This window comes from Carettochelys insculpta, chromosome 1, assembly GCF_033958435.1.
Source record: "Carettochelys insculpta isolate YL-2023 chromosome 1, ASM3395843v1, whole genome shotgun sequence".
NCBI classification, from domain to species: domain Eukaryota; kingdom Metazoa; phylum Chordata; order Testudines; family Carettochelyidae; genus Carettochelys; species Carettochelys insculpta.
Genome location: NC_134137.1, coordinates 248,178,363 through 248,191,003, shown reverse-complemented (window position 1 = coordinate 248,191,003; position 12,641 = coordinate 248,178,363). Strand labels below are relative to the sequence as shown.

General features: G+C 42.9%; 1 protein-coding gene across 1 annotated transcript in view; it reads right to left on the bottom strand.

Annotated features, from left to right (window-relative positions):
- Positions 1 to 7,495: 7,495 nt before the first annotated feature.
- The window catches only part of EFCAB6 (EF-hand calcium binding domain 6), a 193,973-nt gene continuing 188,827 nt past the window's right edge, over positions 7,496 to 12,641 (bottom strand). Inside the window, 2 exon segments of the mRNA XM_074983707.1 lie at positions 7,496 to 7,967; positions 12,408 to 12,557. Of these exon segments, the coding sequence (XP_074839808.1) occupies positions 7,845 to 7,967; positions 12,408 to 12,557 (273 nt within the window). The 3' untranslated portion in view covers positions 7,496 to 7,844.

The window sequence follows — 12,641 nt, the reverse complement described above, 5'->3', positions numbered from 1 at the left end:
TATTGTCTATCCATCTCTGTCTGTCTGCTGCTTGCGAAGGACGGAGAAGAAGATCATCATCCCACCTGTTCATCACTCCACATACCATCTGCATACATGCAAGATCCTACCATCAGCTGCCCTCCTTCAGTAGATCCACCAACAAGGGACTCCTCAGTGATCCTCCCTGAGGACTCCATGGAGTCTAAAGATCATAGGACCTGAGCACCCCCCTTCTGATGGAAGCCACATACTGGTCTACAAGATCAGGTCTCTATATTCAGGTATGTTTACCACATTGCTTATCCAAAGTAACTGTGCTGGGTCTGGGCTTCGTGCCTATCGAGAAGGTCACTGTTCCACAGTTATATATTTATTTCACCGATTACTGATTATGAATGATTTTCTCCTAATATTGCAAGTTTATCCTTAATACACTTAATTTTGTTTTGAATCATGCTTTTGACTCCTCATTATTGGATTAAGGAAAAGGGAGGTAACCTTCTAGGATAACCCGCATGCAATAGATCCTGAAGTGGAGGAATGGATTTGCTTCTTCTAGTGGGGGTTAACACATTCTCACACATACACAAACGATTCTTTAGCCTACTCTCTAACAAGAGGTTATGGTGACAAAAACACCAGCAGCTGCCAGTACTTGGGCTACATTAACATCTCCGCGTTTGCTGCCACAGATGGAGCTGCATCAGCAATGGTGGGCGATTTCCAAAAAGGCCCTGAGCACACAAGTCAGAAAAGGGCTGTCAAAGAGCATGCCAGCCCCACTAATTGAAATGAGCACCTTTGACTTACTGTAAGCACAGCAGAGTGCCTAGAACATTAGACCAGTCAGCTGCTGGATGGCTGTCCACTGGAAGGTAAACATAAAGGGCTGGGCTGTGACTTGGACAATGTGTGAAAGCCAGTATGAATAAGCACACTACCACAGCCATGCAGATTACCTAGGTGAGTGTACACATAGCTACTCACCTTATTCCTTCAGCAGAGAAGGCAAAATGGGAGGGAAAGAAAATGGGTAGAGCTGTTCCTCTGCACCTCCCAGTCTCTCACCAGAGTGAGTGGTGCAACAGAGAGAGCAAGAAAGGAGGTACAGGTTAAACCTCTCTCATCTGGAACACTCTCATCCAGCAACATCCAGCACGATTTAAGTTAGCCGGACAACCACATATCATGGGTGTGGCCAAGATTCCTGTGGCCCCATAAAGTTTGTTTCCAGACACCAGTCCTGGCTCTCAGTGTTCTGTGCTGTTATTTAGTTGTAATTTACCCCTAATGTCTTCTAAGAGCCCAGTAAGCCCTGGAAGTGTTGTTAATATTGGTAGACAATATTGACCTTCCATGGTTCAGAAAATTCTCTCAGCTGCCACCCATCCTGAGGGTGCTCCATAAGAGAATTTCAACCTATTACCATTGGTAAAGGCCAGGGGCCTGCAACGAGTGGCTCCACAGCTGTGTATGGCTCTTTACAGACTTCTTTGTGGCTCCTGGTGCTATAATTACAAAGTAAAAATAAAACAAAACAAAAACAAAACCCCTCCTGGTTATTTTTGATAAACAGTGAGGCCGTGTCTACACTAGCCAAAAACTTCGAAATGGCCACACAAATGGCCATTTCGAAGTTTACTAATGAAGTGCTGAAATACATATTCAGCGCCTCATTAGCATGTCGGCGACCGCGGCACTTCGAAATTGACGTGGCTCGCCGCCGCATGGCTCGTCCAGATGGGGCTCCTTTTCGAAAGGACCCCAGCTACTGCAAAGTCCCCTTATTCCCATCTGCTCATAGGAATAAGGGGACTTTGAAGTAGCTGGAGTCCTTTCGAAAAGGAGCCCCGTCTGGACGAGCCACGCGGTAGCGAGCCACGTCAATTTCGAAGTGTTGCCGCTGCCTGCATGCTAATGAAGCGCTGAATATGTATTTCAGTGCTTCATTAGTAAACTTCGAAATGGCCATTTGCATGGCCATTTTGAAGTTTTTGGCTAGTGTAGACATAGCTTGAATGTCTAAAAGTCCAAAAATGAGCAACTTATATCTAAACAGCAAACAATATGGGATCGCAAAACATTGGATAACTCCCACTAGCATCTACCAGAGAAACTGTGTCTGAATTTGGCCAAAATTTCGAAAGGGCGATGCTAATGGCCAAATCAGAGAATATTAATGAGGCACTGAAATGAATATTGAGTGCCTCATTACCATGCTGCCAGTTGCGGCACTTCGAAAGTGCCGCATTCTGCTTGCGTGCGGCTCTTCTACGTGGGGGTCCTTTTCAAAAGGACCCCGGAAACGTTGAAATCCCCTTATTCCTATCAGCTGAGCCACATGTGAGTGAAATGCGGTACTTTTGAAGTGCCACGGCCAGCAGCATGCTAATGAGCACTGAATATTCATTTCAGTGCCTCATTAGTGTTCTTCAATTTGGCCATTAGCATGGCCATTTCCAAGTTATCTCCGAGTGTAGACATAGCCAGAGAAAGAAAGTTCAGGTGTCAAAGTCAGGAAGACATTGGTACAAACACCTACACGTAAAGTACGAGGAAACAGAATATGTAAACAGTTTGTGAACATCCTGCAGTAAACATGTATCGCAATACAAATCATTGCGTGTGTGCTGTTCTCAAAATAGGGGTTACAAAAAGGATGGTTTGATGTTATTTATTAAGGACCATCTTGTATTCACATGCATTGTGGTTCTTGAATTATTGAGTTTTCTTATTGAATTGGAAAAAACGTCTCTTGCTATTTTGGTTGCCAATCCCTGGTATAGGCCATCAGCAACTTACTATCCACCAAAGACTTGTGTAGGAATAGGGCTGGAATTTTGTAGTAGAGGGCATCTGAGGGTCTGCTACAACCAGACTCAATCCCTAAAACTTCAGTCTACAGAGGAGTTTGTATTTTAGAGAGGTATACTTTAAAAAAATTCATTGCACTGGACAACATATATTGGCTAGCTGAAACGTACCACAGCAAGTCAATACAGCAGGCCAATAATAGAACAGGGAGCAATTGGTGTAGCATTATCAGGCTGATACTGGTACTGTTAGCGTGACAGCCGATGGCATAAAAGAAGCAAACCTCTTGTAATAGTCACAGAATCAATGTTTTCCACTTTGAAAATAAATTTCTGAGCTTCACCTTACCATCTATTTTTGTACCTGTTTTGTCTTTACCCCAGCATCTACATATAGCAGCAGGAGACCATTATCATAGAATAATGTTCAATTCCATTGACATTATCTATTGCCTACTGAAAACAATCATTCCTGCATGACGGACCATTGTTTACTGATAACAGCTACCAAAAAAAAAAATAACCCACCAAAATGCACAAACTCTCATCTATTGAAAAGTTTATGTATGTAGCAGTTGGCAATCCTAATATGAAAAATTATCCAGGTTATTTCAAAATGCTGGCAGTGGAAATTTAGTTTGTTTTGAGGTTGGATAAACAGTTGGCAAAAGCCATCCAAGCCTTTAAAAACTCAGTTAAAAAAAACAGCATGATTTGATTTGTTTTTACAGCAAAAAGATTGTTCTTTAATCCCTTTGGAGCTGTTGAGTCTGATTCTCCTGCCAGTAGCTCTAATGAAAAATACAGTGGCATGAAGTGTCAAGAAATCCTGAGCTGCCTCCTCCCGGAGCCATTTCTCCCAAAGACAGCATAGATCCTGAGATGACTGGAAGCAAGGAGATGACTCCTGTATCGAACATGAATCACAGTAGCTGTGCTACATGCCATAATGCAGCACAGAGATGGAAATGTTTGTATTGTCTTTAATCTAAAATCGGACCAAATTATCACACCCCCATCATAGGAAATGAAAAGAAAATTTACTGAAATTCTAGTTTTGTTTTGTTTTTATTGAGAGTAATATGTATACGTAGATAGATATCCCAATTGCCAGAAGAATTACCCCAAGGTTTTGTTTTTATTATACTTTATTTAATTTTAAGCCAAATGTGAAATCTGGTAAAAATCAATTCCTTTATAACTGCAAACAGCATAGAAATAACAGAACTAAGCATAGGCATACTGCATTTAAATTTCATTGACTCATGTGCATTAAGTGTGGAAAACCTTCCTAAAAAAGTGTATCTTGAGAGCAGTTTTCAGAACAGAGTTAAACACAACAAATGTGGAATGCATTTTAGATTATTTTATTTATGTGAATTACCTGTGAATGGAACTTGGAATTTTTGCACATTGGGTTAGTACAGGAGAACCCCTTACTTCATTCTATAGGTTGCACCTCTCATATCCGGTACTCCCTTGTCTGTCATTATCTGGATGTTCCACGACAAGAGAGTAGTGGGCTGGTGCTGGGTCCCTTGCAGGAGACCTGCCTGTCCCACAGTAGCATGTCCAGGAGCAGAGTTCCCTGCCCTGCACCCTGAGGCAGAGGGGCTGGGAGCCAGATACCTCACCTGCTCCACAGCTGTACATCTGGGACCCCTCAGCAAGCTGCACCTGCAGCAGAGCTAATAGGTCCAGGGCCCTCTGTGGTGGCAGAGGTGGTCAGAGCCAGAGCCTTCAGTGGGGGCATTGGGCTCACGGCCAGGCCAGAGCCCTTTGGGGGGCTGGGGCCAGAGCCCTTAGCAGCAGAGCTCATGGCTGGTGGCAGTGCGGCTGAGCCAAGGCTGATGATAGCCAGCACTGAGGCTGGAAATAGAGGGGCTGGAATCTGAGTGGAGGTGGGCTGGGTGCCAGTGGCAGGGGACCTGCCCTGGTCCAGCAAATCCTCTTGTTTGGACCACTCTGTTCCTGAAGGTGCCAGACATGGGAGATCCAACCTGTAGTTATTTATTTAAGTACTAAATGCAGTTCTGATCTATGGATCTACAAGTAGCAAATACTTTGCAAAGAAAATGTAACAACATATTTGTGTTACTCTTTCAAGTGTATCAATTTTCAAGTAAACTTTCTTGTATGTATAACAAGTGTCCCAAAATGAGTAAGATAAACAAAATACAGACCATACTGATATCCAAAATCAATAACCAAAATCATCAAAGACAAACAATCTCAAGTTTGTTTAATTCTCTTCATTTAAAGTGCACTAAACATCTTTGTCAAGTATTGGAGGGGTAGCCGTGTTAGTCTGGATCTGTAACAGCAACGAAGGGTCCTGTGGCACCTTATAGACTAAAACTTTTCTGTTAGTCTATAAGGTGCCACAGGACCCTTCGTTGCTGTTAAACATCTTTGATGTTTCAACTGAGATGAAGTATTCTCTCAGGTAAGGCCTGTTTCAAAGTCCATTAAAGTTAACGGGAAGCTTTCAGCTGACTTCAATGGTCTTCGGCTCAAACCCATAGTAATGGCTGGCAAGTTCACCAGCAATAAAACCAGGGATTTTGGATGTGCATCCCCAGTTAGGAGTTACTTTGCTTTGCATTGAAATCTTTGGTACCAACTCTTTTTAAGATGTTTCCATAAATGAAATAAAAATGTGAGGTAAGGAACACGTTTGCATCTTTAATGCCTTCATTTACCTATCCTGACACTGCTCAGTTTCAGTATAGTGACTGTGAAGACACTCACTTATAAATGTAGAGTTTGTGCTTTGAGATGTTTCTTTCCCTTTTTAAAAATGATAATTTTACACTTGATTGAAGGAAAGCAAAGAACCTAGAAAGCAACCACAGCTCTTTAGTAGATCAGTTAAAATGACAGGGTGGCAGAAAATATATACAAGTTGCCACAAAGAGATGTACCGACCTAATAGTTAATGAGAAAATGCCCCAGTTTGATTATTGATATAAGCCCAGAAAACAGAACCCAGTGATCGTAAGTTCATTGCCTACCAAAGAAACTGTCAGTCAAAATAATTATCTTTTAATTTCTCTTTTAAGATGTACATATGACATACCCATGCCAGCCTTTCTCAACACGTCATCTTTTTCTATTGCAACCTTACCCCATAATTTTCTAATAGGTATTCAAGTTATTCACATTTGCAAAACCAATACATCTAACTGGATTTTTCACTTTTAGTACACTACTTTTTACAAAAATAGTGTTTCCTTAAAAATGAGGCTCAGGGTTAATATGATGAGGAGCTACAAGTTGGTGGTGTACATGTCCACATTTGCAGTGAAAAATACAATGTGAATTAGCTTCTTCCAATGTTATATTTAACTTCCATTTGCAAGTTAAAATATGGGAAAATTATGGGAAAAGGCTACAGTGGAAAAAATGATACATTAAGGCACAGGTATCAAAACAAAAAAGCTGTAAAGTAGCACTTTAAAGACTACCGAAATAATTTAAAGCAGTAAAGTAGCACTTTAAAGACAAACAAAATAATTAGGTGAGCAGACCTACTTCTTCAGATCATAGCCATACCAGAACAGACTCAATATCTAAGGCATAGAGAACCAAAAATAGTAATCAAGGTTGACAAATCAGAAAAATATTATCAAGGTGAGCAAATCAGAGAGTAGAGGGGTTGGCGGGGGGGAGAGTCAATAATTAGATTAAGCCAAGTTTGCAAAAGAGCCCCTATAATGACCCAGAAAATTCACATCCTGGTTCAAACCACATGTTAATGTGTCGAATTTGAATATAAAAGAGAGTTCAGCAGACTCTCTTTCCAAAGTAGTGTGAAAATTCCTCTTCAGTAACACACAAACTCTTAAGTCATTAACAGAATGGCCCACTCCATTAAAATGTTGGCTGACCGGTTTCTGGATCAGCAGTGTTTTTATGTCTATTTTGTGCCCATTAACTCTTTGTTGAAGAGAGTTTGAAGTCTGTCCAATATACAAAGCATCTGGGCATTGCTGGCACATGATGGCATATACAATGTTAGTTGAGGAACATGAGAATGTGCCCATGATTCTGTGACTAACTGGGTTAGGTCTAGTGATGGTATCCCCAAAATAGATATGTGGACAAGCTCCCAACCTCATGAGGATTCTCACCAACAGCCACAGTCTATACCACAGGAACACCAGTCCTGCAACTTTTCCTTGCAACAAAGCCCACTGCCAGCTTTGTCTACATATCTATTCGGGGGATACGTATTCTTGACTCCCCCGCCCATCCCTGTACTCTCTGATTTACCCACCTTGATAATGTTTTTCTGATTTGTCAACCTTGATTGCTATTTTGGTTCTCTGTGCTTTAAATACTGAGTCTGTTCTGGTATGGCTATGGTCTGAAGAAGCGGGTCTGTCCCACGACAGCTCACCTAATAAATTATTTTGTTAGTCTTTGAAGTACTACTTTACTGCTTTTTTGTTTTGATAGTATATAGATTAGCACAGCTTTCTCTCTGTTACTAAGGCACAGGTAGTTTGTTCAGAGTATAGTAGCTGTTCCATGTCAATACATAAAGCTACTGGAGGATATAAATATGTCACTGAATGATTAAGTAAGGCAAAAGGCAAATTGTAAAGCAGACAATTTTCTAATAATGAAGAATAATACAATTTTCTAAGCGTATTATTTCTATTATATTTGATAAACGTGAATAGTATGCCTTTCAGACCTTTTTATTGAAATTGAGAAGAGATTTTAATTAATAAAAATCTTTAATTATAAGAAAGATTTTGTTAAATATATTGCTATTAAAGTACCTGTAAGGTCTTAAGAATCATCACTATAACAACTTTAATTGATAGCATTTTTTTCAGATAAATGGATTATTGGAACATTAATAGTCCTGCCATGTAGATTTGCTTTACAACCTGTGACCACCACATTTGTCAAAATTGTAAGTATTATGAGACTGCTGATGTCAAAAGGCTGTAGGTGGTTAAGTTATTAATCAGAAGTTATAAATCAGTCATTAGCTGTTATCTATAGTTGCTTGCATCTGATGACACCTTCTATTTCCTACTGCAGGAATGCCCGTAGGAAATCATTATAGGAAATTTTTGAAGATAATGATTTATCGTAAAATTCCAAAATGTGAAAAAATTCCTCCTCAGTCAGGTTGATGTGATACTGACGCAGAACCTGCAAAGTACACAGAATGTCATAAAATCAAAGAGCCGTAGGCTTGACAGAACCCAAAAAGTCACCTAGTTTTCCACCCGGCTGGCTCAGACGGGATGAAGTATGTGTAGACCATCCCCAACAGGTGTTTGTCTGTACTTATAAACCTCCATCAAAGGGGATTTTATAACCTCTCAGCACCAGCATTGCTCACCTGAAGTTAGGAGCCAAGAGTGGGCACAGGGCTTGCACAATGCCAGCATGTAAGTCTCACAAGGTCTTTGAAAAACTGCCTGAAGGCTCAGCCCCATAGTTCTGAATTTCATAAAAATCGTTGAAGACCAGAACCTTACTATTGCCTCCCTTCACAGGCTGCTGCTCCTGTATCCTGCTTTGGGTAGTGATTTATTGCACACTGGCCCAAACAACAGCAGCTCCTGGATGCCCTACAGGGATCCAAGTGATGGTCCCTTTGAGAACAGCTAGCAGCCACTAGTTGTTCTCCCCACTTGGGGGAGGTTGTACACATAACACCCCACCACAGGACACAGGAGGAGATATTGCTAACCAGCGGTGGCTTCTTCCTTGCACCTCCCTTCTGGGTCCCCTCCAGTAGAAGCAGAAGGAACGATCTAGTCCAAAGTATCTGCTCACTCCACCTGTGAGACCCCATCTGTATGTGATGATAGGCTCTTCTGAAGGGGTACTCAGTAATTTAATACTCCTAAGAGCAAATTCAAGCGACCTTTCCTTAACCCTTACTGAGAGTACTACTGATCAGGTGGTTCTGGATGCTACAGACATGAAGGGACAGATTTTTAAAGCTATGGGGGTGCGGGCAAAACACAGGCAGGTGCACAGTGGGATTTTCAGAAGAATTTAGGTGCCTAATTTCCACTGCATTCAATGATGGTTATGTGCCTAGGTGATCTGAAAACCCAGCTAGGCATGTCTCTGTATCCTTAGACTCCTAAATACCTTTAAATATCTGGTCCTTGGAGCCTTTGACACCAAGGTGAATGAAATGTTCATTTCTGAGCAGGTCCAGATTAAGAAAGGGGCTTTAGGTGCTGCAACCCCTGGCCCCAGGCTAAGGGAGTCCTAATCAGATCTTATGGTGAAGCCCCTTTACCCCAGGGAACTGGGCTCCGGACTCTGAACACCCGGCACATTATTTGGCCTTGCGGTACGTGTGGCTGCACATGCTGTTGTCCCCTCTGGACTGGAGCTATGTTGCCAGGAGTGCCAGAGGAAGTTCTGTCCCTGCACTGCCCTGTGCTTGCCTGCAGGCTCTGCTCCCACTGCTCCCATTGGCCCTAATTCCCAGGCAATGGGAGCTGTGAAGGCGGTGACTGTAGGCCAGTGCAGGGCAGCATGCTGAGCCATCTGCTCCCTCCTCACTGAAGGGAAGCTGCTTCAGGTAAGTGCCCACCACCCAGCCACGGCACTCTGTATCCCAACCTCTTTCTGGAGCCCTCTCCTGCACCCTAAGTCCCTAACTCCCTCCTAGACCCCACACCCCAACCTGGAACCTTCTCCAGCACACTAACCACTGCCCAGACCCTGCATTCTCACCCCATCCTCCTGTCCTGAGCCTGCTTCCACACACCAAACCCTTTTGCCCCTGCCACACCCCAGAGCCCATATCCCCTAAATGGAGCCCTCTCAGAACCCGCCCTCCTGCCTCAGCCTGCAGCCCCCTTTCCCTCTCTGATCCTCTTGTTTTTGGCCTCACCCTGGATCCTGGGGAGCCCCACAAAATCAAATATCCCCAGCGACTCAACTGTTAATCCAGCCCTGGTTTTGAGTATTTCTTTTAGTTTAAGATGCGTCTTACAAGCGAACCTCTTGCAGGGTACCTCTAAGTGTCATCCACTGGCTCTGTGATAGTTTGTTGTCCAAAAGGATCTCCACCAGTGTCTGACACCTTCTGATCTGATTGCCCTGTTTTCTACTTTACTGGTTGCCACTGATTTTATGTGACACTCAGTTAAGTCTGAGCCCCCCAGTACCTGAAATCGCTGTAGTGCTGGTGCTACAGTAGCCACATATATGTATGTTCATCAGCTGAAGTGCTTATGCAGAGCACTGGTATCAGTAGTGGTCAGTTTGTTTACTCCTCCCTTTCCCATATATCCCAGCCTTGAAAGCTGAGAGCGCTGACAGCAGAGAGCTTTTCCTACTATAAGTTATCAAAATATCTCTCGCAGCCTCCTTACCACATCTCACTTCAAACACACCTCATTGCAACCCCTTTTCTGATTTCTCCTTCCTTTGTGGGCTTATTTAACTGTACCAACAACAACCCTTGATTGGCACATAATTCTCAATGGGTATTGTTTAATATGCATAAATGCACTTTATTGCTTATGCTGCAGTTAATTCCTGACCTTGTGAAATCAAGTGAAAGCTAAGGAGCTGCTGAAGCCATTTGGCTTGCCAAGTACACCGTTTTTTATGTAATTAGTTAATTTTTTGTCAGTAATACCTTAAGGAAATTTTTAGAGTACCACTTAAGCATTGCAGGGGAAAAAATGAACTTACCTAATATATTCTCCTATCACACAACTGGATTGGTTTCATTTTTCTTTTAATTTATTTGCTAGGGATAGAGCGGCTTGAGTTACAAAGTTATTACGAAATGTTTGACAAATAAACTTGGTGTTACATAAGAAGTTTTAAAAATTACAGTGGGCCAGATTCCTGCCCAACTCTAGGGGCTCTCCACTTCTGAGATAGTACAAAGCAGCCAGAAAGTTCCTCTCGTATGGGATGGTGGTGGGGAACCTCAGACAAAAAGCTGATCTAGCTTTAGGTATTTCACTCTCCTACCTTCATAAAGGGGAACGTCTGAAGAGCGTATCTGTGGTGAGGTGGGACCACACCTTGCACTACCTGATCCCAGAGCATTAAGCAGTTTCTGCGGGACCTCTTCCCTTAGGTCTTCAGATTGCTTTAAGTTACACCAGGGCTCCTGGCAGCCTGAGGAATCTGAGTGCAGAATGATGGCTCAGTTGAGCACTGGCCCATTATTTTATTAGATATTTTAAGTGGCAGAGATACCATGTGGAGAAGGTCACTGATATCCCATTTGGACTTCATGTTAATTAAACAGCTTCATGCATCATTTTTTTTCTATCCTAGCAACTTGACTGGTAAATATACAGTGACAATAGTTCATATTATGATTCTGATTTCTAGTTACAGAAATGTCAAGGATCTTGAAACAACAAGTAAAATGTATGCTAAGCAGCAATCAAACTCCCCAGTGGCGTGAATCCATGAGCACAGCACTAATCCCTGGTCTCACAGTGGTCTAATGCACTGCAGGTGGGGAGCAGTCTCACAGACACTGACATTGGGGTGGGTCTACTCTTTGGTAAGGTGCTGGATCTAAGCAGCCTGTGCGGAGGCGAGGGTTTCCTAGGTACCACAGATCTGTGTTGCACTAGCAAGGGTGGGGCAGAAAGAGAAGACAGAGCCATTCCTCCTGTCAAGGAGTGTGTCTCAGGGGGTGTGGTCCCTGTGAGTGAAGCAGAACCAGTGGCCTTGTGCCAGAGCAGCTGTCCCCGGTTTGGCCAATTCAAGGGAGCAACAAAAGATCATTAAGAAAGGTAGTGAGTGAGAAGAAGGGAAGAGACTGGTGAAGGTATTTTCTAAGAAAAGATGTAGAGAGTGGAAGACTCTCAGTAGGCACAACTGGAACAGAAAGAAGAATTATGAGGAAGCTACTAGAGAGACTAACCTGCAGACCCACTTTCAAGACAGAGACAGTTTCAGGAGACCTGACAAGGGCTAAGGGCCAGGAAGCGAGTAGAGTTCCTACCTAACTGTCTGTCCTAAGCAAGGGAAGGCTGGAGAGGGATGAAGGTTAAAAGCAGTAGAGGGTGATACATAAATGCTCTTGGAGCCAGAGGACCATAGCCGAAAGGCCAGAAAAGGCTATCCTGGAGAGTTGGGACATGGTGAGTGGTCCTGGTACTCACAAGGGCCATCAGCACTAAGAAAGACCACCTGCACTGTTTACTAGGACTTGAAGGGGAAAGTGAGACAGGTATTCCTGGGAAACTGTGGCCTGCAATAGGAGGGCATGCCAGCTTGGGCTGCCTTATGATAAGGAGGAGTACACAAGGTTCTTCCCCCTTCAGAAGAGAACATACCAGCTGGCGCTTCACTGAATCCTGATCCTGTTGTAGTGACTGTAGAGAGGCCTGGTAGAAAGAATTTCGCCCTCCTACGCATGTGAAGCCCACTCTTCTCCACTCTGGTGTGAAAGAAGAGGTGTGCTTGCATATGAATGGGAAAGAGGGTGATTACCAGTATAATTAGCACCAATATCAATGTCACAGCAAGTAACTCTGCAAACATACAGTTGTCATGATTTCAGAAACTGTTTTTGTAAAGTAATTTCGAGTCTTTGGTTTTCAGTCTGTTAGTTTTAGATTAGTAAAGGTAATTTACCTGCCTGAAATCCTGAACGCTTAACAGCCCACTCCCACTTTCATCATAGGATTTGAAAGTTCGTCTCATTGGTCTCCAGCAGTGCAAGATCTGGGGTTGGATTCTAAGCATTGCATTGAAAAATGTCAGGCTCTGTGGTCCAGGACTCCTCTAGCAAAGTCGAGGGGAAAAAATGGGCAGTTTTTACTAGAAAGAGCATGGTAGGTAACTGTAGTCATGTACTAAAATATAAAA